General features: G+C 40.0%; 3 protein-coding genes across 3 annotated transcripts; all 3 read left to right on the top strand.

Annotated features, from left to right (window-relative positions):
• Nucleotides 1-9741: 9741 nt before the first annotated feature.
• Nucleotides 9742-13273, top strand: LOC143586236 (R-linalool synthase QH1, chloroplastic-like). The gene is made up of 7 exons (XM_077067830.1): nt 9742-10276; nt 10389-10662; nt 11508-11880; nt 11960-12178; nt 12265-12403; nt 12502-12750; nt 12933-13273. Exons 1-7 carry the CDS (start codon nt 10073-10075, stop codon nt 13230-13232), a joined length of 1758 nt encoding a protein of 585 aa, XP_076923945.1. The 5' UTR covers nt 9742-10072; the 3' UTR covers nt 13233-13273.
• Nucleotides 13274-19371: 6098 nt separating this feature from the next.
• Nucleotides 19372-20256, top strand: LOC143586889 (uncharacterized). The gene has a single exon (XM_077068341.1). It carries the CDS (start codon nt 19372-19374, stop codon nt 20254-20256), a length of 885 nt encoding a protein of 294 aa, XP_076924456.1.
• A 1404-nt stretch (nt 20257-21660) lies between these two features.
• Nucleotides 21661-24020, top strand: LOC143586878 (uncharacterized). The gene is made up of 2 exons (XM_077068332.1): nt 21661-22221; nt 23415-24020. Exons 1-2 carry the CDS (start codon nt 21661-21663, stop codon nt 24018-24020), a joined length of 1167 nt encoding a protein of 388 aa, XP_076924447.1.
• Nucleotides 24021-27039: the final 3019 nt, after the last annotated feature.

Here is a 27039-nt window from a genome sequence, read left to right as displayed (position 1 = left end):
TGTGTGGGTGGACATTATGGGAAAAAAAAGCTGGTCAAATGAACATTTTGAGCATTTTTCCATTTTCCAAACTATGTGAAAGAATGTAATATTTTGACTAATTTCTTAAACTAACTCTTGTACTCAAAACTAGGGATGAGATCGGGACCGTACCAGTACCGACCGGTCCCGGTCCCGAATTTCGCGGATTCTTGGTACCGGTACCGGTACCGAAATATTCGGTTCGGTACCGGTACGGGACGGTACCGGTATTTAAGGTAAAATTTCGGGAAATACCGGTCCCGTACGTACCGGTACCGGTACCGAAACTCAAAACGTTGGTACCGATTCGGTACCGATGGTACCAAATCGGTACCAATTTCGGTACCGGTACCAGTCCCGAATTTGCCCATCCCTACTCAAAACTAGGGATGAGCTTTTTTTCCTAAATACCCGTACCCGTATCTGTTCAGTACCCGTACCCGTACCCGTACCTGTACTTGTACGTGTCTATTGGGTACGGGTATGGGTACGCAAATTTACTGATTATAGGTACGGGTACTTTCGGGTACAAGTACGGGTACAAGTACGGGTATTACGGGTACTGGTACCCGTTTAGGGGTTTTTATTATGTTTCCAACACTTATGACTTAACTTTCATGCAGCATTTTCAAAACATAATATATATTAATTGAATAAGTTCATTCTCAATTTATATGTGTATATTCATATAGTGTGTATTCGTATATTTTATTTCATGTATATGTAATCGTGTATATAATTAAATAACATATATTAACTTTCTCTCTTGTTTTTATATAGAAATTGAGGAAGCAATAAACTAAAAAAAACGGAAATGAATTTTATAATATGGTTGATTTGTTTCATTTTTAGTTTTGCTATTATGTTTTGGTTGCGGTATTACAATTTTGGTATTATAGATAACTGATTGTCGGTATCGTACCGTTACCGATGCCTAGTTTAGTGGAGATTTTTTTAAAAAGAACAAAGAGGTACCAAAGCGAGTACCGTACCCAAAGTACTTGTACCCGTACCCGTACCTATACCCGTACCCGTACCATATAATACGGGTACAGGTATGGGTACCAAGATTTACTGATTTTAGGTACAGGTACTTTCGGGTACAGGTACGGATATAAGTACGGGTACGGTCCCTATCTCATCCCTACTCAAAACACTTAAAAGTACATATATCATATATATAAAAATATAATTTCTTGTAGCATTGATTAATTTTACGTGTGAATTAACAATCCATGCAAATGCAGGTGGGTAGCTGAGGATGACACCATAATAAACTTCCCAACAGTAAGAATGAAGAATAGAATGCCAACTTGGGTCAAAAGAGAGAATTACAGTGGGTAGCTTTGGTGGGGTTAAAGGGTATGATTAAATATTTTTCATGGGCCCTTTTGTCTAAAGAAAAGATAGATAAAGAACCACACGTGTGGGTGGCCATGACATGATGATCATCAGATGCTGATATTGTCCCATCTTTGAACTTACACACGCATGCATCTTAAAAAGGTTATACAGGGCAGATTAATAGGAATCGTTTGTGTAATTAACTTGATTAAGGGTTAATTAATTATGCATAGTTTGATATAAAGTTTAAAGTTATTTAGATATAAATGGGTACCAGCTAGTGATGTATTATAACGTACTTTCATCAATATTGTACATATAAGTGTACTTGTACAAATATGTGTTCACATCACATGTGGGACTCAACATGATTATTTTGTGCTTTCTAAGTGTTGTGCAACTCTTTTAGAGTTTTACTAATCTACGGGTAGCTAGTAGTCTATAATTGTTGTATTTTGTTTTAATGTGAATAATTTTTAGTCTATAACTCCTGAAAAGCTCGATAGTTGAGACATTAATTAATTTCTAGAATTGAAGTTGTCGCTATAAGTAGTACCCATGTAGTGTTGGAGGGGTTCTAAGAACCCCTCGGTTCACCTGGTTGTGTCTAAAGCGTTTCTCATCGTCCCAAGCTATGAGTTATGATGTAGTTAAGGACTATAGAAACTTGTCAAAGAGGTTTTGAAGTCGCAACCTCGGGTATCACAACCACTTACGGTTAAGTCAGCAAGGACACCATGGTCCAAGGAATGATCATGTGTATACACGTATGCCTTAGGTGAAAGAGACACTTCTAGAGTTCTAGTAGATCTGGAGAGAAAATGAAGTTAAGACTGCGATGGAGCTCAACATATTGAGGCCAACATAGGAGTACCTTCTACAAGCGGTAGTCTAGTATTAGGTAGCTTTGGGTATGCTACATAAGACTTACACCGATCATTTTCTTTGCATTCTTTGTTTTGTCTATATCATGCTTATTGTTGGTGGACAACCTTGTATAAAATGTAGTCTATATTGCCAATATAGTTACATGTATCTTAATTGACATGCCTCGACTCTTAAGTCTTAACCCCGACGCGTGTGTTTGATTAAGCACTAGAATCGAGTATATATGGCACTCGATACAAGTTCAATAATTTGGTCTTGCTCTAGCACTCATTTTAGCACTTTAAGCCTATCTCCAACATTCATTATTACCTCATCAATTAAGTTTGGGTGTGATACGAATATCCATTCCTTCCACAAGTCAAAACTTAGATCATTGCTTTCCATAATTTGCATGATTTGTAGCTAGAACATACCTTCTTTATTATGTAAAAGGGACATTTATCAATTATGACGGCCGACAATTGTAGTTATGATTCCAGCAAACATTGTATTCATGTAACATTTGGTATTTATGTAAAAGGGACACTACATGTAACACGTTTACACCATGTATCCCTAATCATCTCCGCTTATGACTTATATAGTAATATGCAAAAAATATTATGCTTAGGATCAGGTCGGGAGCCTACTTAGACCATGCATAGTCAAAACTAGGCACACCCGGCATTTTATGCTATGTGACGCCTAGTAAGTTTTTAGGCATTTTGCAAAAAAATTGGTGTGGTTGAGAATGCTCCCAAAACACCTCTCTCTACCCCTCTCTCACAAGACCTTCTAAACTCGGGCCACACCAGCGTTGTGCACAAAACGCAACTAGTAGCGACTATGGATAGACTTATTTATGTAATTTACTCTTTTGATGACGTAAGTACATATGTAATCACAAATAATTTGGTCTTGGGCCCATTTAAAGCAACATAAATCATTTTTAGCCAGTAATATGCGTAATCAAGCTTTTGGATTTATGGGTTACGTGTCACAAACCTACGTGTGTGCCCCCCCCCCCCCCCCCTCTCTTTTCTTGTGGCGATAATTAAATTTAAAATATTTAATTTTAAATAAAAAAAATAGTTTTTCCCCTTAAGTTGAATTTTTTTCACTGCTAATTATTACTTTGGAGTAGTCATTTTTATTAAACAATAGAGAACAAAGGATAAAAATAGAGGAGGAATTGTTATGTTAATCGACATATGTTTAGGAATATAATTTAAAGATGTCAAAATAAGACCAAAGGGTTTCAAAATTATAAATAAAGTTCTTCTTTTCATGCCCACTATGTAAAATTATGTATAATATTTAAAGATGAAGAGCACCCACAAGGCAAGTGTTCTGGGTATGTCCGTCTGATATGGCTCAGTATAGAGCATTCACTTTATTAGTGAGAGGTAAGGGGTAAACATCATTATCACCAATATATATAGGAGATATGAGGGATGACCCTGACTTGCCAGAGTTTGAGTCCTGATCTCACCCGGTTTTACCGGCCCCTCGTTGTCGTGCCGTTTGGCGGGCGTGGGGGTCGGGTTATATCCGGGGAATCCCTCAATAGGTGGACCGCTAGAGGCTCCGTCCGTCCGGACTCGTGTTGGGCTTGGGCTACCTTTACTTAGTTGGTCGTTCCAAAAAAATGCCCGTCTGATATAACCAGTGACGGATCTAGAAAAGAATTTCAGGGATAACTCAATTTTTTTTTGAAGTTAATGGTATTCTAATTTTATAAAAAAATAATAGTTAATGGATAAATATGGTTTTGAAGGTTGGAAGTGGGCGCAAATAATGGTCTTGGACTAATTTTAAAAACCATTTTGTAGTTAACGTATCAATCTTGAAAGTTATAAATTGAAAAAATAAAATGTGTGCAGCAAGAAGTGAAAGAAATGTGTTGAAGCCTCTTGGCATGAAAAAACTATTATATTATACTAGTTTGATCCTCCAGTGTTACGAAAGTTTATTTAAGTTTTTGTTTTTTATTGTTTTACTATTTTATGATGATTTATTTTATTTTTTAACGTAGTTTGTTTTAAATTAATACATATATATATATATATATATATATATATATATGTTAACTTGTTATTATATTTTTTTGCGTTTGGGTATTTTCAATTGAGATGTGTAAGTTTTTTAGATTTTTAACGAACAAAAATACACGAACACGAACATGTTGATTTTTTTTAAATGAACAAACATGAGCACAAATACTTGTCTAATGAAAAATGGGACGTTGATGTGGTTGACGATGACGGGTAGTATCGGAAGTTAACCGGCGATGTAGATGATAGACCAGCAATGGAAAACATGTAAAGAATATAAATTAAAATTAGAGTTTGAGGATGAAAGTATTTACCAATAAATAAGATCTTATAACTTATTTGAGAGTTATTAGGGTTTGGTAAGACCCATAACCCGTGAAAATTATTTTTTGATGATTAAGAGTTATTTCACAAATAAATTAAATGAATGAGATGTTATAACCCGTTTAAGGGTTATCCGGGTTTGGTGAGACCCATGACGCGCGGAAATTATTGTTTGATAATGAAAGAGTTTCACAAATAAATGAGATGTTATAACCCATATAAAGACTATCTGGGTTTGGTAAGACCCATACCCGCGATTTCGGGTCAAATGCATGAGAAGCATCCGTTTAGAAATCAAGCAATCTGGTGGTTCTAAAGAATAGGAGGAACAACCTGACAACAACACGTAGGATTTTATGTTAGACAATTATATAGATAGTTACATATAAATAACGTTTCTCTTGTAGTGGATTTAATAAGAGTATGTTTTTTTAGATGCTAGGCTAGGGATACCTCACATTTTCTTTTTTAGTTAAACTTAGATGCTGTTTGTTTTTTAGAGGTAAAATGTCAGAAGACTGCGAAACCACATCTGCCAACATCTGTAGCAGAAGAGGTGGACCAAAACTCTGCAGTCTGCAACAAGAAGACTGTTTGTTTTTTAACATCTGCAGACTGCTAAAATAAGCTGAAATTTAAATAATTAAAGAAAAATAAGTAGTATAAACGATGATGGTTCGGGTGAAATATATGACTCAAAAATCTTCAAATACCATCATCTATAAATATCAAAAGAAACTAAAACTTGAAATTCATCAATGATTTAATAATCACTATAAAGAGGCTCAGACCTATCGAAACATTGGTGCAAAAGGTTCAAAGTGCCATGGCTGCAAGGGTACCTGCCATCCTGCATTTTTGCCACGCCAGGCACATATCCTGAGCTGATGTTAACTCGAACAACATTAGATCATCACAGCCACAAACCTGATTTCATATTTCAAACAACCATCCAAAAAACCCAAATCAAATGTCAATCGACATCGACAGAGGCGGCAACCGGCGTCAGAAACCGTGGATTTAAAAGCCATCACTTCCCCACACCGGAGTACAGCCACCACACCGAATCCGGTAACAATCAGAGGTCATAAACCCTAGATTTAACAACCGCAATTTCCCAACATCGGAGAGCTGCCACCACCACACGATCGCTGCCTAGGGTTCGTAAATCAAACCCGGTAACAATCGGCGATGATGGCGGCAATCGATAGAAAAACACAGCCATAAACAAAGATTATGGTGACAACAAATGAAAAGGATAAAATGAAGAGTGAAGAATTGCTGGTGGAGTCATCAGTAGCAACTTGGCTCATCACTTCTGGGAGAAGAGGTTAAAGAAGTAATAATACCAACACTTCTGGGAGAAGAGGGCGCGCAGACGTTTTTTAATGAAACGTCTTCGAAAAAACAAACACACTGCAGAGCCCAACGTCTGCGCGCCCTCTTCTCAGTGCAGACAAAAGAGGTGGAGAAGTCCTTCTGAGGAAAAACAAACAGCACCTTAGAAAACGTGCATCGGTTATGGGGATTGTCTTCATGGTTGAGGACTAATAAAATAAGTTAATAACTATGATTTAAGAAGTCTCTCGATTTTAAAGTTGTTGGGCTAGACTAGAGTTGGCTCAAAATGTCTGTATCCTTCAAATCGTAACCCAAACGCAGCCCAATTAAACTAGCTAATATTAGTAACACAATTGTTATGAAAACTTAGGCCTAATCAATTCACTACTATATAGAGGTGCAAAAAAAACCCGAACCCAGAACCTGACCCGAAACAAAAACCTGGAACCGGTTTTTTTAATACCCGGGTTTTTAATACCCGAACCCGTACTCGTCCCTACCCGTAGGGTACGGATAAGGTATGCATTTCGGTACTAAAACCCGAACACGAACCAGACCCGATTTGTACCCGGTAATACCCGAAAACCCGAACCGGTTCCATATCCGGAACCGGGTTTTTAGTACCCGAAAAAAACCTTAAAAATACTCGAAAAATACCCCTAAAAAGTGCAAACCTTTAAAAAAAATATATACCCGAAAAATACCCGGAAAAAAGCCCGAAAATATCGTTTTTTCAATACCCTAAAATAGAGTATTCAAATACCCGGTTTTTTAATACATGGTTCTATACCCGACCAGAACCTGATGCATAGGGTATGGTTTTTAGAGACAATACCCGGACCCGAACCAGACCCGGGTATTACCAATACCCGTTTTTCCAATACCCGGTCATACCCGAACCCGGTTCCATACCCGAACCTGGGTATTTGAAAAACCCGATTTGTACACCCCTACTACTGTAAATATAAATAACAAGTTTAATGCATAATTTGAAGCACCGTATAGATCCATGAGTTTTGTTTTTGTTTTTAGTTTAGTTACTATAACGAATAACATAATGAAAACCAATTGAATGTCGGTTTTTTTTTGTGACTTCCGATACCATAACAAACCAGATGAATACGACCAAATTCGTGCGGACATGTCGCCTCAACGACCGTGACCTGCAACGCTCAGGTTTTACCGACGCGCAAGTTTACCGACCCCCCCCCCCAATTGGCCATTGGTCCACCTCACTTTTTATTTTTAGTTTTTTTTTGTTTTTAGCTCCGATACCATAACGAATGTAATCAAAACCCATCAAATCTGTGTTGAGTTACCGCCTCAATGACCGGGACCGACAACGCTTAAGTTTTGTCATTGCTCGGGTTCGCTGACCAAATAAACATCGTTTTAAATATATTTTTTTTATATGTTAATCTTTTTACATGTTAATTTGACGAATTATTTTTTAGGATTTTAACGCTCAAATTTTACTAATGCTATATATACTGTAACAAACGTAACTGATACCGACTGAATTCGCGTAGACTCACTATCGTAACGCTCGAGATTTACCGATGCCTAAGTTTCAACGTTGTGGTGTTGCCAGTTGCAGTTGCGCCGGGCAAAATAACTAGTTATATATATTTGTAAATCATCGTTGTCTCACACATATTCATACTGCGTGCTTGTGGAAAAAAAGGAATGCGTTAGTTCACTCCAAAACTCCGGTTCATCTTGCAAGTTTAGTGGAGGATATAAAGGTGTTTGGCTTTTTATGAATTAAAAATTGGAGAAGAAAAGGCAGGCTTACGTGGGAGGAATGGTGTAAATTTCAATTGTAACGGGTGTGGGGGGCGGGTTGGGTCCACTTTGGTTTGTGTTTTATTATAGTAGTGTTTGCTTTTTTCTTGGAAGGTTGTTTTTGGTGTGTCTAGCGTCTTTCTAGTGTTTAATGAAAGTTATTATATGTGTAACAATTTGAAATGTTTAGGGCATTATAGCTTGTACAACATGTTGTTGATAATTTGATCTTTATGTAGTGATTATTTTACTTTTAGTTCCTGTAACCACCGGGACCGACCCAATTCACGTCTACTAGCCGTCATAACGTCCGGTATTATCTTCCTTACTGATGTTATTTTGATCATAAAAGAAATCAGGAACCTTTAATTAGTATACCTGGGCGGTTTAAGGCAATTGGGGACTCATAAGAAGCTGCTGCATATTAATTCAAATCTCACCTTCATTCAATGTATGTACGTGTTTTCATATTCTTTTGTATTAATTTATCACTTTTCAAATTAGGCTTTTAGGATGTACATATATATATTGGTGAAGATATTTAAGTTAGCTGAAATTAGGCAGGCTGTGTTTTTTTTACTGCACACCATGTTTCGATGAAATGTCTGTTGCTTTCGTAACCGTTGAAGCATCGGTGGTAAGCTATGTGTTTACATTGTGTGTATATAGGCGTTTGTTATTTGTCTTTGTAATTGAAGATGTTGTTGTCTACACTATACGTACATTAGCTTTTGTCACCATCATTAATATAAATTTAGCTAGGGATACCTCATTTTATTACGTCAACTTTTTGAGTAATATGGCATGTGTTTTTAGGTGCTTTGGGCTTATTTTCTTTGTACTAGCACTAGCATAAATTATCTAGTATTGATGCTGATAGAGATCATTATATAGTTTAGCCTCTAAGTGTCATAATATACTAGCACTTAATACCCTTTTAGAATAGACAAATGACACTTAGAGGCTAAACTACATAATGATCTCTATCAGATGCTTAGTCCTTATTTCCTTGTTGTCTACTTAATGTCGTGAGTGAATGTAATTCATTTGAGAATTCCGGATTATTAGGCCCTTCCCTCCCTGTCTGTCATGATATGATTTACTCGCATTTTTTTGCGCCTTTTGAGTGTACTTAGATATGGGGACTGACCACTTGAAGACTTTGGTGTCACGTAACTTGATCTCTTTGTTTGTTTTGGTATGCACAACCGTCGTCCAGTAAACGATTACTTTAGGTAACTTATCTTTGAACCTGATTATGTACATGTATTGTTTGTTAACTTCTCATGCCATATTATTATATCATGATTTTGATGGATATTTGTTACTCCTATTTCCAGCTGTAAGAAATCTTCATCGCCTTCTGATGTGTTTAATAATCTTAAAGACATGGGGGTGTCATCTTTAAACCGACACATGGACGTCTGCTAAAGAACTCTTCACGAAGGTTGAACACAAGAGTTCCGATCAAACATGAGTTTTCTTTCTGTTTTCATGTATTATTCAAATCAAATGGCATGTTAGTGTTACCATTCTTCTTGATTTTTGATAATATAATTGTTATTTTTGTATAATAGCTTTATTGACAACAACAAGAGCCTGCAGCAATGCTAGCCCAAAAGCAGAGGACTTACAGGCTGTTGGAGGCTGATGACTATTGTGAAGCCTAAAAAGACTGAGACATAAGATAAACGTTTCAAAAACAAGAATGAAGCCCAACAAGATAAAGATGACAAGGTATAAATTCTTGTACTCTCTATAATAAATTAAAAAAAAATTATTGTAAGCAGTATATATTGGTGTCTAAAAGATCACTCATGCGTTTTAATAGTAGTGAATATATATGAAGTATATATTAGTGAATATTTTCAACAGTTGAGTTGTGAATGTACATTAAAGGTAGAAAGTGAAAATAGTTGTGGAGAATGACTAAGTTAGCCCAGAGATTACACATGAGAACAGAGAGAGAATCACTTTCGGCTAAGGTCATGGATTGGAATGACTTTAGGAAGTGAATGCAATATTTTTGTGTGGATATGCAACAGTTTAATGGCAAACATGCATATTTCAGACTGACACACTCCCCAGAGTCTAGACCACATGCAACCAGTGCATGGTTAGCACTAAGCAGATCCCTAGACCACATCCAACCACCTGCAACCTGACCACTTACCTCCTTTTGCTTTTATAGTTAACAACATTAATAACTAACTGCCACCAGACTTATCCTTAGAATTTATTTGAAGTGTCAAGTCAAGTGTGCCTATATAAGGACAATCACATATGATAACTTAAGTAAACCTCACCACAACTTGTCACATTCTCCTACAATTTCAATGGCTTCCATGTGCTTGCTTGCCTTTCCTATCCCAGGTTATAAAAATTCTACTATTGTAAGAAGCGGTTCTAACGTTCACAAGCCGCATTCGTCACAATCGACAACAGTCGTGGTCGAACCACCCGTTGTTAGACGCTCTGCAAACTATGACCCCACATTATGGTCATTTGATCACATTCAGTCACTCTCTAGTAATTACACAGTAAGTACGCGTGACGGCTGTTATTAATTTTACAAATAATTAATAATTAATAATATAACTTGTATTGATCATGCATGTACGTTCAAAAACTGACTCGTAAACATGCATGCAGGGCGAAAGTTATGTCGCACGAGCGAATGCGTTAAAGGACACCGTCAAGATGTTAATCAGACGCCAAGTTGGAGATGTTTCGAGAGCTCTCGAGCTGATTGATGATTTGCAAAGACTCGGAATCAGTTATCATTTTGATAATGAGATAAGAGATGCATTGGAGTCGATTTACTCCAGTTATTATCAAACTCAAGCCAAGTGGGATGACCTGAGTTTGAACCTTAAAGCACTTGGATTTAGACTACTGAGACAACATGGTTATCAAGTTCCTCAAGGTACTGCAAAAAAAATAGTTATAATTAATATTAAGTATATATCTTCAGGAGTTACACTTTTATTTAAATCACAATAAAATGATATACATAAATCTTTAACTCCTAACTAAGAATAGACATGTAAAGAACAAATTAACATGTTGTCTTATTGTTTTACACATTCATGAGTAATAAGTACAAATCTTTTGGACCACATGTTTGTTTTGCATTTATATATGTATATCATTTATACCTTTTGTCGGTATAAAAACTTTATTGTATGCTGTCTTATGTTGTCTTATTACACATTCATGAGTATGGCAAACACTTAGGGATGCAAAAAGCCGAGCTCATTTAACTTACACGGAGCTCGAGCTCGGCTCGTTACGAGCTCAATTTTTAAAGCTCGAGTTCGGCTCGTGAGTAGATTTTCAAGCAAGAGCCCGGCTTGTTTGCTATTTCTTAATTAATATTTATATATATATAATTATTTAAATATATCTTTCTTTCAATTATTAATTTTATATATAAAATAATATATATTATTTAGTTATTTTTTTATATTAAAAATTATATAAATGACAGGCTCGTTTAAGATCGCGAGCCGGCTCGAGCTCGATAAGTGAAGCTCGGGCTCGTTTGTTATGCGGGCTTAAATTATATAAATGACAGGCTCGATCGAGCTTTTTTACGAGCCGATCTCGCGTAGCTCACGAGCGGCTCGGCTCGTTTGCACCCCCACAAACACTTATTGTTGGAAACAAGTGAACAACTGTCTACATGGAAAATACTATTTATGTTGTTTAAAACTTTCAGTTACATTTCAACAAAAGATAACATGATGGTTTTTAACTGTTTATATGTAGAGATTCTTAGCAACTTCAAGGACACCATTCAAAATGCTAAGCCACACCTAACAGAGGATATTGTGACTGTACTTAACTTGTATGAGGCTTCTTATCTTTGTTTTGAGAATGAAAGCATTTTAGATGAGGTTAAAGAGTTGACAACCAAATATCTGAAAGATAATCTGGGAAATATTAGCAGCGGTTTATCGTCATTGGTAAGCCATGCTTTGGAGTTTCCATTGCATTGGAGAGTCCCGAGAGTTGAGGCAAAATGGTACATTGAAGTATATGAAAAACATAACGGCTCGATTTCTATTGTGACCGAGCTTGCAAAACTTGATTTTGATATGAGCCAAGCTATCCACCTTGAAGATCTAAAGCACACATCACGGTATCATTCATTTATGGTTCTTTATATATGCTAGTTAAATATAAATTCGGGTGTGCAAATGATACATGTGTGTACGTAGGTGGTGGAACAATACAAGATGGGATGAGAAATTGAGCTTTGCTCGAGACCGATTGGTGGAGCATTTTATGTGGTCTCTTGGTTTTAGTTACGACCCAAAGTTTAGTCTTGGAAGGAGAATACTTACAATGGTTAACTCCCTGATTACATCCATCGATGATGTGTACGATGTCTATGGTACTTTGGACGAACTTGAACGATTTACTGATATCGTTGACAGGTTAAAACTAACACACCCTTAATTAATTTCTGGTGCACGTTTATCAACCCCGCAAGCTAAGCTTATTTATGGGTTCTAATTTGTAGATGGGATGTGAATGCAATGAAAGACCTTCCAGATTATATGAAGATAGCATTTTTGGGATTCTATAATACCATAAATGAGATTTCATATAACATACTTACCGAGACTGGATTCCTGGCACTTCCATATCTTAAGAAAGGAGTAAGTAACTATGAAATCCTCTTGTTTCAATATCTATGTGTTTGCTTGCTTCAACATTATAATGTTTCGAATGGCATTCGGATTTAATTATCATGCAGTGGGCAGACTATATCAAGACATACATGGTAGAAGCACGTTGGTACCACAGTGGGCACAAACCAACACTCCAAGAGTATTTGGGCAATGCTTATGTATCGATCGGGGGTCCTATAATACTCATGACCGTTAATTGTTTAACACCGTTTAGTTCAAGTGAAGAAATGCTGAGAAGCATGGAAAGAGCTGAAAATATAATTCGCTACTCATCAACAATCTTCCGACTTGCTAATGACTTGGGGACATCATCGGTATGTCCATTTTATTAATATATAAGATCATAAAAGCCACAATACTTTCTAATGATTCATAAGTATAGAAAGTCTCTCAACATAACCTTGACATACTACGTTAAGTACGTTAAGTGACTATTTCATTAAAAACCTATAACAACACCACTTGAACATTGTCTGTCTTGTCTTGCTACTTGAAGGAGGAAATTGCAAGGGGAGATATTCCAAAATCAATCCAGTGTTACATGAATGACAGCGGTGCAACCGAAGAAGAAGCTAGAGTGTACATCAAAGGTTTGATCGAAGCGACGTGGAAGAAGCTTAACAAAGAACGAGCCTGTGGTTATTGTGAGTTTTCAAAGGAGTTTATCGATTGTGCTACAAACATACCTAGGATGACACAATTCATGTACAATGATGGAGATGGTCATGGCCATCCATATATTACCGAGTCTCATGTGTTATCATTATTGTTCAATCCAGTTCAGGGCACGAACTAGCAACCACGAATATTATGTCTAGTATTTGTTGGACGTGGACTTATTAGTAAAATAAGATCACATTATTGAATCCATATTTTTTACTTTCCAAGAAGTAGCAATGGCTTACAAGTCTACTGTAATGGGGATCGAATGGTTATGTTGAATGTTAGTTCCGGATGGATGTTTGCAACAATCACTAACTGTTTTCCCTTATTTCCTTTCCTATGATAGCTGCCTCTTGAAAGCGCTGCTTTCAAGCAAACACGAGATACACGTTTGATGCTTGTACTATTCAAATTACAAAACGCTAATCTACTTGTAACGTACAATGTGAGAATCCATTATAGTAATGTAAGTCAGGATTGTGGAGTGTGATCTTTATGAGAATTGGCAGCATATGTCCCTTTCATTCGTTTATGGGGGATGAATATTGCTGAGACGGTTCAACCACTCTTCATGTCTTAGCTATCTTGTGACTACTGGTTCGCAAAAGTACCCGAAGCCGGTTGGATGATGGTGCTTGGTGTCTATTGTCATTGTCACACATTGATTTTGTTAAAGCGGACGGACGTTCGGCCTCTATCCGAACTACCTTATTTTGGTATATTGATTTGGTCTGTTATGGGCCTAGCACTTGGGCTTGTTTATAATACAAAAAATGCCATTCAAAACAGAAAAGAGCAATAGAAAATGAAATTATTGGTTGACCGCTTTAGGGCTGAAGTAATCAAATAAGGGGATGTTTGTTTACATTTGAATGGAACCATTCAAATGTAAACATCTAATTCATTCAGACTTCAGACTGTTTGGTTCCAAACAGAAAAACATCTAAATGGTTAAAATTAGGTCTGAATCATTCAGACTTACTGTTGTTGCTGAATGGGAATGATGTTCATTCAGATCTGAATGAATCAAACAGTCCCTAAGTTTAACCGGTTGTCTTGCTGCTTAATGTAATAACAATAATGATTTGATGTGTGCTTCCCGATTTTAAAGTTGTTGGGACTTAGTTATAGAGTTAGCTCAAAATGCCTCTACCCTTCAAAACGTAGCCCAGTTGAACTTATATAGTTAAATAACTAACAAAAGTATGAAAACTTTGGCCTAATAAGTAATAAGTGTCCCCTTTCGCCATTCTCATTTGCTGTTAATTGTGGAACGCACCTGATGTTTGCTCGGGCATCAAGGACAAAATGAATCCCTAGTTCAATTGTAGCAAAGATGTAGAATACCAGATATCACAATCAAATGTCTAACCAAAAGTCACGTATTATCTCATAAGTCACAAAATCGAATATGCGATGATCGTTGGTCCAAATCCAATAAATCCTTACGCACGTGTAATGTGTAGCAAAGTATGCCATTCTAATTATCAATGATAATAATCAAATAACCGTAATTTAGGTAGAATGTAAATGAAAGATGCAATAAGATATTTTAAGACGATAAGAGAGTTTAATGGATCAAAGGGCCAAAGATATATGTCAAATTACAATCAAAATTCCAAACTATGATTTCTACAAAGACAATGAAAACAAAAAATGAGACCACACCATACGACTATGTAATGAATCACAATATAATAACGATAAACATAATATCATACAAGAGGGTTCAAAAGTATATTTGATGTCCTAGGGCCAAAAGGTATGTTTTACATTAGATCGTACCTTAAACAATTGACTAGTATGAATATAACATGCTTATACCTTATTTGCAAATTGGGAAATCATGAAAATGAGTTGAGCATGAGTAGTTGAATGAATGGACTTATAATGTCTCTTAAGCATGTGCTTACGTCTACCAATTTGTGAAGCACAAATATCGATTCTTAGTTTAGTAGTGTATTAACGGTGTTTTAATAAAAGTACATGTAATATTTAACAAGTGTATTAATTTATAAACAAGATACATGTTATAGAGATAGGGTACCAAAAAGAACCAAATACCCTTAAGGACTACCCGCGGGTCACTCAGAAATCCCTCATAAGACACCCGCGGGGCACACAAGTCATCCGCATAATCATTTGAGGAAGAAACACTCTCATAGCACATGCGGAAGCATCATAGCACCCTCAGAGGTCATCCGCAAGAAGGAATAATCTTCTGCGTAAATGACCACGAGGTAATGCTCTGGGACAGTTGTCAATAACCAATTACATTCTAGAAGATTTACCAAGATGCTTTCTTGGGCAATACGTGATCTTTTGGCCAGTCAGCTAGTGACACATGGCAAGGTCGTTATAACCGTGCACATGTCCAATATTCTCCCATTAACAAATGGAAAGAGGACGCGTGTCCAGGTTGTTATACATGCACATGCAACGTATAAGCTAAACCTATCACCCAAGGACACGTGTTCAGACGGTTATGCATGCATCTTCCTAAGGGACAGCTGGTACAATCACCTTCCCACACCCTTCGGCTATAAATACCATCTTGATCATCATGAGGTATTCATTCACAGACACCATACTCTGACAATTGACTTAAGTACTTTATCTCTTTGTAAGAACGGTACTTATTCTCACACCGGATGGTGGTTACGGGAAGACCCCCCCCCCCCTCTTGTCCTTCCCGTAACGAGCTCACGGTGTTCTGTTTTGCAGGATTCACGTCACTGGACTTTAGGAATTGTATTCATATCGTGTTGACAGTAACCGTATCCTACATTGTGGACTCATTGGATCTAGGACCCATCAGTGGGGAGTAGATCCGTGTTTCTTCATTGGTGCCATCCGTGTTTTTGTTAGAACAACTAAAAAATTTTCCGTCCTCTTTATGATATGAGTCAGTTACCTAAAGGGCCGACGGAGAATCAAGCACAACCTCCACGTGATCCCAACCTCGAAACATGTGAAGGAGCAACGTCTGTGTTTGCTCGAATTTCGACCCCTACCACAAGAACCGACACCGTCAACCCAGGAATCCTTTCCTTGGGTGGTTAGACGGCTCGGGGGTTGTTTGCTCAACAAGAGGGTGTTACCCCGGAGACACCGGAAACGTTGTTTCACCAACTACTGACTTGGGGTACGTCACAGTCCTAGGAGGTTCTAACTTGAGGAATTTAGAACGAATCGCAAGAGAAGTCCAACAAACTCAGTCGGAGTTAAGTTTGGAAGAAGATTCCGGTGATTCTAATCTAAGAAGAGCTCACCGTCATGATTTCAGAACCGAAGACACTTTGTCTCCGGACGAGTGGCTTCGTGTTCAGCAAAATAGTCTGAAAGTAGAGTATGCACGCCGGGTCCGGAATGAGCGTTTTCATTGTCGTACCCTGACGTATGATGAGCCTCCCATGAGATCTATTTCTCCTCCCATAAGGGGAAGTCACATCCAATACAGTTTGCCACCGGAGAGGAACATGAGCGAAACCCGAAGGTTGCGTCCTCACCCTCGCATAGATATGCGGGTGCTATCCTATAAGGACGAACTGGACGGGTACGACTCATCTTATCGCCCGGATGGTAGTTTTTATAGCGGGGATAGCCGTCTTCCTTCGTACGGAGGAGCTAGTTATCCGCGCCCAGTTGTCCGCCATGCGGAGTATCATAGCAATGCTGAATATGATTTTTCCAAACCATATCGCCCGGAGTCCTTCGCAGAAAAATCAAAATTCATTCCGAGCATCGCAACAGCTCCATTCCCGATTAATGCATAAATTCCAACATCTGTGGGAACATATAATGGAATGACTGATCCTAGCGATCATCTGTGTTGGTGCATGTTTTGTAACAGATGATCTTTTGTGTTTGTTTGTTAGAATTGAGAGCAACGGTCAAAGGGGAGTCTGTTGGTGCATTTTGTGACCGTCGCTATGCAATTCTGACCAGCGAGATGCCATAGGCGAAGTTAGAACAACTTCTCCATAGGCGAAGTTAGAACAACTTCCCCGTAGGCGAAGTTATAACAACTTCGCCATAGGCGAAGTTATAACAACTTCGCCTACTGGCCCAAGCCCAAGCCCAAGCCCGCGAAGTTGTTTTGTCTATATATATGTGTGTCTTGTTTAGGTTTGTGTATCCAGAAAGTTAGAGAGTTTTGTGTTACAGTTCAATTGTCTAGAGAGAAACAGAGAGGGAGAGTCGTGTGGGACGACCCGAGGTAGAGCTCACCTCGGGTCGGCCGTGTTTCTGTTTATGTTCGGTATGTAACGTGTTTTTGATTATTATAAAAGATCTGCAGATTTGTTTATCCCGTTCGTGTGTTTGTTCGTGTGTTTGTTTGTGTGTAATCGTGTTCTTCGTCTTCTACACCATAAACGAGTCTAGGTGGATTCCGCACTCCTAGACCTCGTGTGGATCTCGTATCGATCAGCAACGCCCCGCGGGAACCTACAAGTGGTATCAAAGCCTTAGGCTCTTATGTTATGGTTCGAGATCTGCGTTTTGGTGTTTCTGGCACGTTTCTGATGCGTTTTTGGCCGAACAGCCGCCGTAGGCGAAGTTATTGGGGTTCAGGCGAAGTTGTCGCTTAAATTTTAGGGTTTAGGCGAAGTTAGCAGCCAGGCGAAGTTATGGACAGGCGAAGTTAATGAAAGGCGAAGTTTACTTTTAGGCGAAGTTGACTTTTGGGTGAAGTTGACTTTAGGCGAAGTTAAAAAAAAAAAATGTTTGGAGTCTTCGTCTGTATGGCCAGGTGTACACGGTAATTGTGAGACCGAAGACGTTTTTCTCTCAACGAGTGAAACTTGGTATCTCTTGGTCTTACGTGTGAACAAATACGGGTCAACTCTGGATATGGAGTTGAAGTTGTGAATGGGATGTTGATTGAAACTGGATATTGACACATATTTGGGTGATTGTGGGCAAAGAAATTGTTGTTGTTCGAGGTTGACCAACTGAAGAAAGTCAAATTGAACCGAAGATTTTCGTCATTACTGGATTGCGGTCAGAGCATATTATTTATGTTATTTTCAAGGCGTTCGAGAATTGGATCCTGAAACGTGATGCTTATTTATTAAAGTGAAAATTTTGGAGCAAGTTGGATTTAATCGGGAATTAAAGTGTTTATGTTCTTGATCGTTATCCATGGTGATTGAAGATGCTTCGGATTAATTAATGGTCATGTGTGTTAGATTCTGTTAAGGTGGTTTTGTGATGAAATTGATCACTTGATGTTGAGTAGTTGAAGATTGAACCTTATCTTACTATACAATTCCGACGTGTTGGTGAAGTTGTGGAGGGAGCCCAACTTTACGTGTTGGTGAAGTTAGAAGAACTTCACGTGTTGGTGAAGTCAGAAGGACTTCACGTGATTGGTTGAGATGATCAATTAGGCACGGGGATGCATGCATGTCAAAGACCTCAATCATTATAGTCGAAGAAGCTTACACTGAAGGGAAGATCTGATATGGAAGACGCAGGGTGATTGGTAGATTTGTGAAGCTACAAGACAGTTCAGACACAGCTGGTTGAAGACAGGATGGATGTTACATGTATGTGTGAAGTTCAAGTTTGAAGATCACAGTGCAATCGAGTCCTACAAGAAGGAGCAAACAGAAGATCATCAGTTAAGAGGGAGTCTGTTGGTGCATGTTTTGTAACAGATGATCTTTTGTGTTTGTTTGTTAGAATTGAGAGCAACGGTCAAAGGGGAGTCTGTTGGTGCATTTTGTGACCGTCGCTATGCAATTCTGACCAGCGGAGATGCCATAGGCGAAGTTAGAACAACTTCGCCATAGGCGAAGTTATAACAACTTCCCCGTAGGCGAAGTTATAACAACTTCGCCTACTGGCCCAAGCCCGCGAAGTTGTTTTGTCTATATATATGTGTGTCTTGTTTAGGTTTGTGTATCCAGAAAGTTAGAGAGTTTTGTGTTACAGTTCAATTGTCTAGAGAGAAACAGAGAGGGAGAGTGGTAGAGCTCACCTCGGGTCGGCCGTGTTTATGTTTATATTCGGTATGTAACGTGGTTTTGATTATTATAAAAGATTTGCAGATTTGTTTATCCCGTTCGTGTGTTTGTTCGTGTGTTTGTTTGTGTGTAATCGTGTTCTTCGTCTTCTACACCATAAACGAGTCTAGGTGGATTCCGCACTCCTAGACCTCGTGTGGATCTCGTATCGATCAGCGACGCCCCGCGGGAACCTACAATCTGTTAAGGTTTGAAGCAGTTGGAGGAGTCAGCGGTTGGACTCTTCCATACTGGTGTCACATGTTCGCACTAACATTCACCAGGGCGGCACGGGAATGGTTTGAGAAATTGCCATGCGGAAAGATTACAAGTTGGAAAGACTTTGTAGCAAAATTCTCTCAGCATTTTAGTCAACAAAAGAAACATACCCGTGATCCTTCAGAAATACTAGATGTTACAAGACGAAATAATGAGTCCATTGAGGACTTCATTACTCGTTTTACTAACGAGAGCCTTAATATCGGAGGAATGAGTGAAGATATGCTGCGCGGAGCATTTTGTAAGAACGTCCACAGTTATGCCTTGATCCGTACCCTAACGGGAAGGGACGGAATGCCTGAGTCATGGGATGAAATCATGAAGGCATCAAAATTGTTCGCAAGAACTGAAAAAACTCTAAGTTCCAGCAGTCAAAAGCAGTCCCCAAAGTTCGAGTTTCAAACTCCGAGACCAAACAGACAAGCTAAGGGACCAATATGGTCAAGACTTCAGCCTAATGCGGAAACACCTAAACCTTTTGATGCAAGATCTTTGATCGGCAACAAGGGTAAACGTAATTTTTCAGCTCGCTCGACTAACAGTTGGACCCAGTTATCAAAGACCCCCTCAGAAATTCTCACTACTGAAAATCTGACTTTCCGGAAACCTCAACCAATACCGCGGAAGTCATTCCTTGATACCAAAAAACATTGCTCATATCATAATGACGTTGGACACAACACGAATGAGTGTGTGGCTCTCAGAAATGAAATTGAAGCAGCTGTTAAAAATGGTAAACTTGAACATTTGGTCAAAGGCGTACGAGGAGGGACTGGCAAACCTCCCGCAAAGGATAGCCAGGGCCCGGCCAAAAGACAAATCAAAGATTTGAATGTCCACATGATTCAAGGGGGGACACTTGGGTAAAGGAAAACGGAGGGAATATTCGGTCGAAGAATGGGAAAACCAGCCCGTTATCTTTCCTCGGATTAAAGGGGGCCCGTGCAACAAAAACCCACTGATAATTACTGCCGAGTTTGGTCATTATCGGTCACAATATGTGTTCTTTGACACAGGTAGTACGTCCGATATTATGTACGAACAATGTTTCGAACAACTGGATGAGGAAAACAAAGAAAGATTACAGCCAATTCATGCTCCTGTTTCTTGTTTCGGGGGAGAGATAATGCACCCACAGGGTGTCATCACTTTCTCGGTCACACTAAGTGGCGTAGTACATTCAAGAACAGAGGAAGTTGAATTTTTGGTCTTACCAGCAACTTCTAAACATGACGTTATCTTAGGACGAGAAGCAATTGGAGATTTCAATGCCCACCCGTCCACAGCACATGGTGCAGTAGGAGTTCCAACCCGCACTGGTGTGGCAATAATTCATGTAAACCGAAATTGTTTTACAACCGAAAGTTCAAGACCAAGCAAGATTCCAAGACAGGCTAAGAGGACCGAATCCGAAAAATGGGTTCTGAACAAAAAATTTCCGGACCAAACCTTAATAATTGGTCCGTCCATCTCTGAAATCGTCTGAACCTTTCTAAAGCAGCTATTGATCAAAAACATCGACATTTTTGCATGGCAGCCCGCGGACATGACCGGTGTCCCACGGAGCATTTCGGAACACAAGTTAAGGGTGAATCCGTTAATCACCCCAATTGTACAAAAGAAACGAAAGATGGGTCCAAAACAAACAAAGGCCATGAATGATCAAGTGCAAGATCTTCTTCATGCTGGGATTATAAGAGAAATCAAGTACCAAACATGGGTAGCCAACCCAGTGATCGTCCCAAAAAGCAACGGAACGTGGAGGATGTGTATAGATTATAAAGATCTAAACAAAGCATGTCCTAAATATTGTTACCCACTTCCGGAGATCGATTTGAAAGTAGATGTTGTGGCTCCATTCAAATTCAAGTGCTTCTTCGATGCCTACAAGGGCTATCATCAAATCCATATGGCAGCTGGTGATGAGGACAAGACAACATTCTGCACTGGCCAAGGAACATTCTGTTACAAAATGATGCCTTTCGGGTTAAAGAATGCGGGAGCCACATATCAACGACTGATTGATCAGGCTTTCAAAAGTCAAATAAGTCGGAATCTCGAAGTTTATATGGATGATTTGGTAATCAAAAGCATTGAAGAAGATCAGATGTTAAGAGATATCGAAGAGACCTTTGAAACACTACGAAGCATCAACATGAAGTTGAATCCGGCTAAGCGTTCATTTGGCATGGAAGAGGGTAAATTCCTTGGGGTCATAGTAACAGGCGCGGGCTTTAAAGCCAACCAAATAAGGTCCAGGCTATTGCCCGCATGCCTTCACCTTCTTCCCTCAAGGAGGTTCAAACACTTAATGGGAGACTTGTGACGTTGAATCGATTCTTAGCAAACCACGCTGCTAAATCTTACCCGTTCATCTCAACATTAAGGAATTGCCTCAAAAAGGCGCAGTTCAGATGGACTCCGGAAGCCGAACAAGCATTCCAGGAAATCAAGAAATGTTTAATGGAACTACCCACGCTAACTGCTCCTCACGCGGGTGAACCATTAACACTATATCTGTCGGCATCCGACATTGCCGTGGGGGCGATCTTACTGACGGATAGGAAAAATGTTCAAACACCAATTTACTACGTCAGTAGAACGTTATCGGACCCGGAAACAAGATATTCAATGTTGGAAAAGCTGGTATTGGTTTATGCCGCCAGACGGCTCCGCAGATATTTCCAGGGCCACCCTATCAATGTATTAACCGGATACAAACTCAAGAACGTGTTAAGTAAACCTGAGTTGTCCGGACGACTGGCAAAGTGGGCTATTGAATTAGGTGAACACTCGATCGAATATAAGTCCAGACCAGCAATCAAGGGGCAGGTACTCGCGGACTTTGTTACAGAGGTTCCGCAGTACAAAGAACAAGAATGCTTAATCGAACAACAACCCCAAGCACCTCCGGAACAAGGGCAAGTTTGGTCATTGTTCACGGACGGAGCTTCCAGCAATGAAGGGTCAGGTGTAGGTTTAAGGTTAGTCAACCCCGAGGGGCATGAATTTACGTACGCCATCAAGCTGGACTTCAAAAGTACCAACAATGAGGCGGAATACGAGGCCTTCCTGGCAGGACTGCGGATAGCGAAAAAACTGGGGGTGAAACATTTAGAGGCTCGGGTGGATTCTATGCTAATTGCGGGACAAATAAACGGAACATATGAAGCCAAAAACGATGTCATGGCTTCTTATTTGTCACAAGCAAGAGTCTTGATTCGCCAATTTTCCTCCTTCAGTATTGTTCACATTAAGAGGAGCGAGAATAAATCGGCGGACGCTCTTAGCAAACTAGATTCAACGAATTTTGAGCATCTCGCCAAAGATATTCGTGTAGAAGTTCTAGACCATCCATCCGTTCCAGAAAACCAAGTCTTGGTAATTCAAACGGGCGTTGAATCTTAGATGTCACCCATTATAGCTTATCTGTCTTCCGGAGCGCTCCCGGCAGGAAAGGCTGAGGCTCGGAAAATTAAGCATAAAGCTCTGAATTACCAGTTAATTGATGGTATCTTGTACCGAAGGTCATTCCTTGGTCCGTTATTACGTTGTGTAAACACAGAAGATGCAAATTACTTGATCAGAGAAATTCACGAAGGCATTTGTGAATTACACGCGGGACCAAGAATGACAGTGGCAAAGATTATGAACGCATGGTATTATTGGCCCGGCATGCATTTAGACGTTGTGCAAGAAATCAGAAAATGTGATTCATGCCAGCGTCATGCCCCCAACAATCTGCGTCCAAAGAACGAACTGATTCCAGTAACATCTGCCTGGCCGTTCCAAAAATGGGCTATTGATATTATGGGACCTTTCCCAGAAGCCCCGGACGAGTCAAGTTCCTGATAGTGGCCATTGATTACTTCACCAAATGGGTAGAAGCCAAACCAGTTACATCAATCACGGCTTCAAGTGTGAAAAAATTCCTTTGGGAATTTATCGTTTGCCGGTTTGGCCTCCCACAAGAATTGGTAAGTGACAATGGGACCCAATTTGCTGACAATGGATTGCAAGCATAGTTGAAAGAACTCCAAGTCATTCAAACCTTTACATCCGTTGCTCATCCACAAGCAAATGGTCAGGTGGAAAAGACCAACCGAACTATCAAGGAAGGGATCAAGGCAAGGCTAGGGACGAAACGAACAGGTTGGGAGGATGAACTGTCTCATGTACTCTGGGCTTTCCGCACCCAAAAGAACTCCAACAATTTGGAGACACCCGTTAGCCTAACATACGGAACCGAAGCTATGATCCCCGCAGAGATTGGGATTCCATCCGCAAGGGTTCTGTTAATCGATGATAACGATCACGAACTCAGGATGAATCTGGATCTGTTGGAAGAAAGAAGAGAGCTAGCATTGATTCGCGAGCACAATTATAAGCGACAGCTTGAAAAATATTACAACTCGCGAGTCCAAAGTTGCAAGTTTGATGCGGGAGACTTTGTCTTCCGCAACAACGAGGCTTTCGGCCAAGAGCCTCCAGGCAAGCTAGCCCCAACTTGGGAAGGACCTTACAAAATCAAGCAAGTACTAGCAAAAGGTGCCTATAAGTTGGAGAAGTTGGATGGGACTGAGGTCCCTCGAACTTGGAACGCAGCACAATTGAAGAAATGCTATATATAGCAGTTATGTTCATCTTTTATTTTTTAGGCCTGCATGCCCACATAGAATTAGCAAGATATGCAATTTCTTTTTGTAAGGCTTCCGCCCAACGAATATAGAATGTCCAGTTACTTTCATATTATTGTAAGATGTAATATTTTATTGACAAAACCGAAGTTCCGGATAAGCACTTATATTATAGTACATAAGACAAAGTGCACCGGAAGAAACACAAAGACTTCTTATTTTGGATCAAAAGAGATTACAAAACAGAAAGTAAAATTTACAAAGAGAAGTACATATACATCTACGGGGCAGCATTTTCGCCTTCCGCAGTGTCTTCGGCTTCTTCATCGTCTTCCTCTTAAAGATCCAGCAACTCCTTTAGTTGCTCGATGGCATCATCCTTATCTGCGAGTTCTGATATATGGTCAGAAAGGGAAAACTTCAGAGTATCAAACTCCTTAGTTTTCTCCTCAAGGATGGACACAGTATCTTTGCCGGCCAACACATATTCCTCTGGAGACAGGCCCTCGGAACTAAATTTATACCCCTCCTCAAAGCCCATTTGTCGGCCCGCCTGCTCGGAGGCACGGAGGAGTATCGCAACACAATTCCCGAGATCGTCACTGTTACGAACGTCAGTAATAACCTGTTAAATCATACAAGCATAAGTAAGCACATATAAACCCGAATCACTTGTACCAATAAGAAGACTCGATACCTTAGGAATCGTTGTCGAAAAGAGCCATTTTTTATCCGCCAAAGACCGGATAAGATCCATTTTATGACCAGCACATTCCAGAGCTTGGTCTCGATTCTTGACATTCAGGTCGGACAAGCGTTGATCTTTGGCCGCTGAGTCGGCTTGAAGGGTCTTAATAAGCTCAGCCTGATCATCCAGTTGTTTTTGGATAGCAGTCTTAGCTTCTTCACCAGCAAATTGTGCGGATTTCACCACTTCCATAGCCCGATGACTATCTTGGGCGTCAGTCAGCGCTTTAAGAGCCTTTTTCTTGGCCCCAAGAAAGTTCCGATCAGTCTCCTACTACTCGTCATTCATAGCTAGCCAATCCCGGCGAAGTTCCTGGTTGGTAGACACAGCGTTCGCCATATGATAAGAGTTGGAGTCGAACAGTTCTTGGCGGATGCGGCGAAGTTGTCGTTCCTTCTCTGCAGGAGGAAGACTTTCGTCGAGATATTCTTGACATATCAGCATTTCTCAGTACTGAGTTCCGCCGTAACGTCCATCGAGGATGATACGGAGCAGTGTCCTCACCCACTTGAGAGGAGGAAGCCTGCCCTCTGCGTTTAAACACACCTACTCCACCTTGATCTCCAAAGATATGCTCATGATGAGGTGGAGATGTGCGAAACTGACCAGCTTCACCAACTTCTTTGTTTTTAATAGGAGAAGAGTCCGATAAATCGATCAGCTCTTGAACAGTGTTCATTGGTGAAGTGGGTGGAGTCGGGAGTTCGGCAGTAGCAAAATCCTTCGGACCTGAAATAAAAACCTTCAAGTTACCTGGAAGCGAGGGATTAAGAAATAATAATAGGGGGTAAGTTTTACCTTTAGAAAAGTCGTGGGCAGAAAGCTTCCGAAGACGAGCGCCCAGTGCCGGGACCTCAACCTTGGCCTTCTTCTTTTTCTTCTTCTTGGGCGCGGCATCAGAAACTGGTGTTTTCTGTTTCCCAACAGTTTTTGATGCACCTACCCCCGCAGCCTGAGGTTCGCCCTCAACGGATTTAGGGCCACCTTCCTCACCTGCTGATGGATCAGTGATGGCCTTCAAATCTTGCTTACGGGTCAAACTTATAGACGAAGGTGAAGGGTTGGCAGAACCAATCGGTAACTCCTCTTCACAGAGTGATGACTCCTCACTGGATGAAAGAAGAACTATCACTCCGCTTGAGGTAACGGCGGTTACAGGGCGGGATTGAAAAATACCTTCGCATTTTTTGACAAATTCCTCACCTTGGGCGTACATAGCCTCGGAGACAGTAGGCTCCGGCGTAAGGGTTATGGAAAAGACGAAGTTACTTTGCATACGCTCCAAAAAGGGTACGTCACGCTGAGTAATAGGACGACGAACCATCATGCCTCCTATCTTGTCCACAAGCGTAGAAAGGATCGTACCTTCACCTACAATAGAAGAACGTTAAAGAAGGAACACTAGGAACTTGGAGTATGACAAATAAACACTTACTCTCATCAGAATTCTCATAATATGGTTCCAAGGTAGGAAACGACCACAAACGACTCATCCGGGCATGAACCATCGCCCCTTCGTGAATGGGACGCACGGGTGTTGGTGTTTTGGTCAAAGTGCTTAACCACTTGTGACCCTCATATTCAATAACGGAAATTTCGGGCGCTTCGTCTTCCGGTTTCCGTTTTGACATGGCAAAAGGGATGACATCCTCCCGAATCCAAAAGAACTTGGATTTCCATCCATGAATACTCCGGATCCATTCGAAACCAATTGGACCCTTTCCAGTGGTAGTAAAACCATACCACCCATCACGATATGTCATTTTGTAGAAAATGGCAAACATGCTAACAGATGGTTCATAATCGTGGGATTGGCAACAGAATTCGAAGTGACGAATTCTCAGCATCCCGAATGGGTGGATTTGAGATAAATGAAACTCATACTTTTGTAATATAGACCGAACAAACTTCGTCACGGGCAACCGGAAATTACCCGTAGTGAAGTGGTCTAGGTATACGGCCATCTTCTTCGGTGGTCGTGCCGTTGCAATGGCCCCTAGGGTAGGGCGTTCAGCCTCCCACTCCGGAGGGAAGCCGTACACATTTCTAACATCCTCGAAGTCTTTCTCTTTAATATCACACCCGACTTCACTAATAGTGGGAGAATTCCTTTTCTGAGCAGCCATTAGAATCGAATACAAATAATGGATAGAAGAAACAAAAGTTTTATGATATGAGTAGGGGAAAGAATATGTAAGTGATAAGAATGAATTGAAGACATCAAGGCCTATATATACTCATCGCAATTAATGCGACCGCCTGACT

The sequence above is a fragment of the Bidens hawaiensis genome, unplaced genomic scaffold, assembly GCF_021521415.1.
Source record: "Bidens hawaiensis isolate Kalapana, Puna unplaced genomic scaffold, B.hawaiensis_p1.1 tig00001575_1, whole genome shotgun sequence".
Lineage (NCBI taxonomy): Eukaryota > Viridiplantae > Streptophyta > Magnoliopsida > Asterales > Asteraceae > Bidens > Bidens hawaiensis.
Note: the sequence above shows the minus strand (reverse complement) of the source record. Positions and strands in the feature narration are given on the sequence as shown.

Bases quoted from the DNA above. Each gene is read 5' to 3' on its own strand.
- LOC143586236 (XM_077067830.1), top strand. From the start codon at position 10,073: ATGGCTTCCATGTGCTTGCTTGCCTTTCCTATCCCAGGTTATAAAAAT. The intron at 12,179-12,264 runs GTTAAAACTAAC...TCTAATTTGTAG, and splicing joins TTTACTGATATCGTTGACAG to ATGGGATGTGAATGCAATGA. The intron at 12,751-12,932 runs GTATGTCCATTT...TGCTACTTGAAG, and splicing joins ATGACTTGGGGACATCATCG to GAGGAAATTGCAAGGGGAGA.
- LOC143586889 (XM_077068341.1), top strand. From the start codon at position 19,372: ATGTTCGCACTAACATTCACCAGGGCGGCACGGGAATGGTTTGAGAAA.
- LOC143586878 (XM_077068332.1), top strand. From the start codon at position 21,661: ATGCCTTCACCTTCTTCCCTCAAGGAGGTTCAAACACTTAATGGGAGA. The intron at 22,222-23,414 runs GTACTCGCGGAC...TTGCAAGCATAG, and splicing joins GACCAGCAATCAAGGGGCAG to TTGAAAGAACTCCAAGTCAT.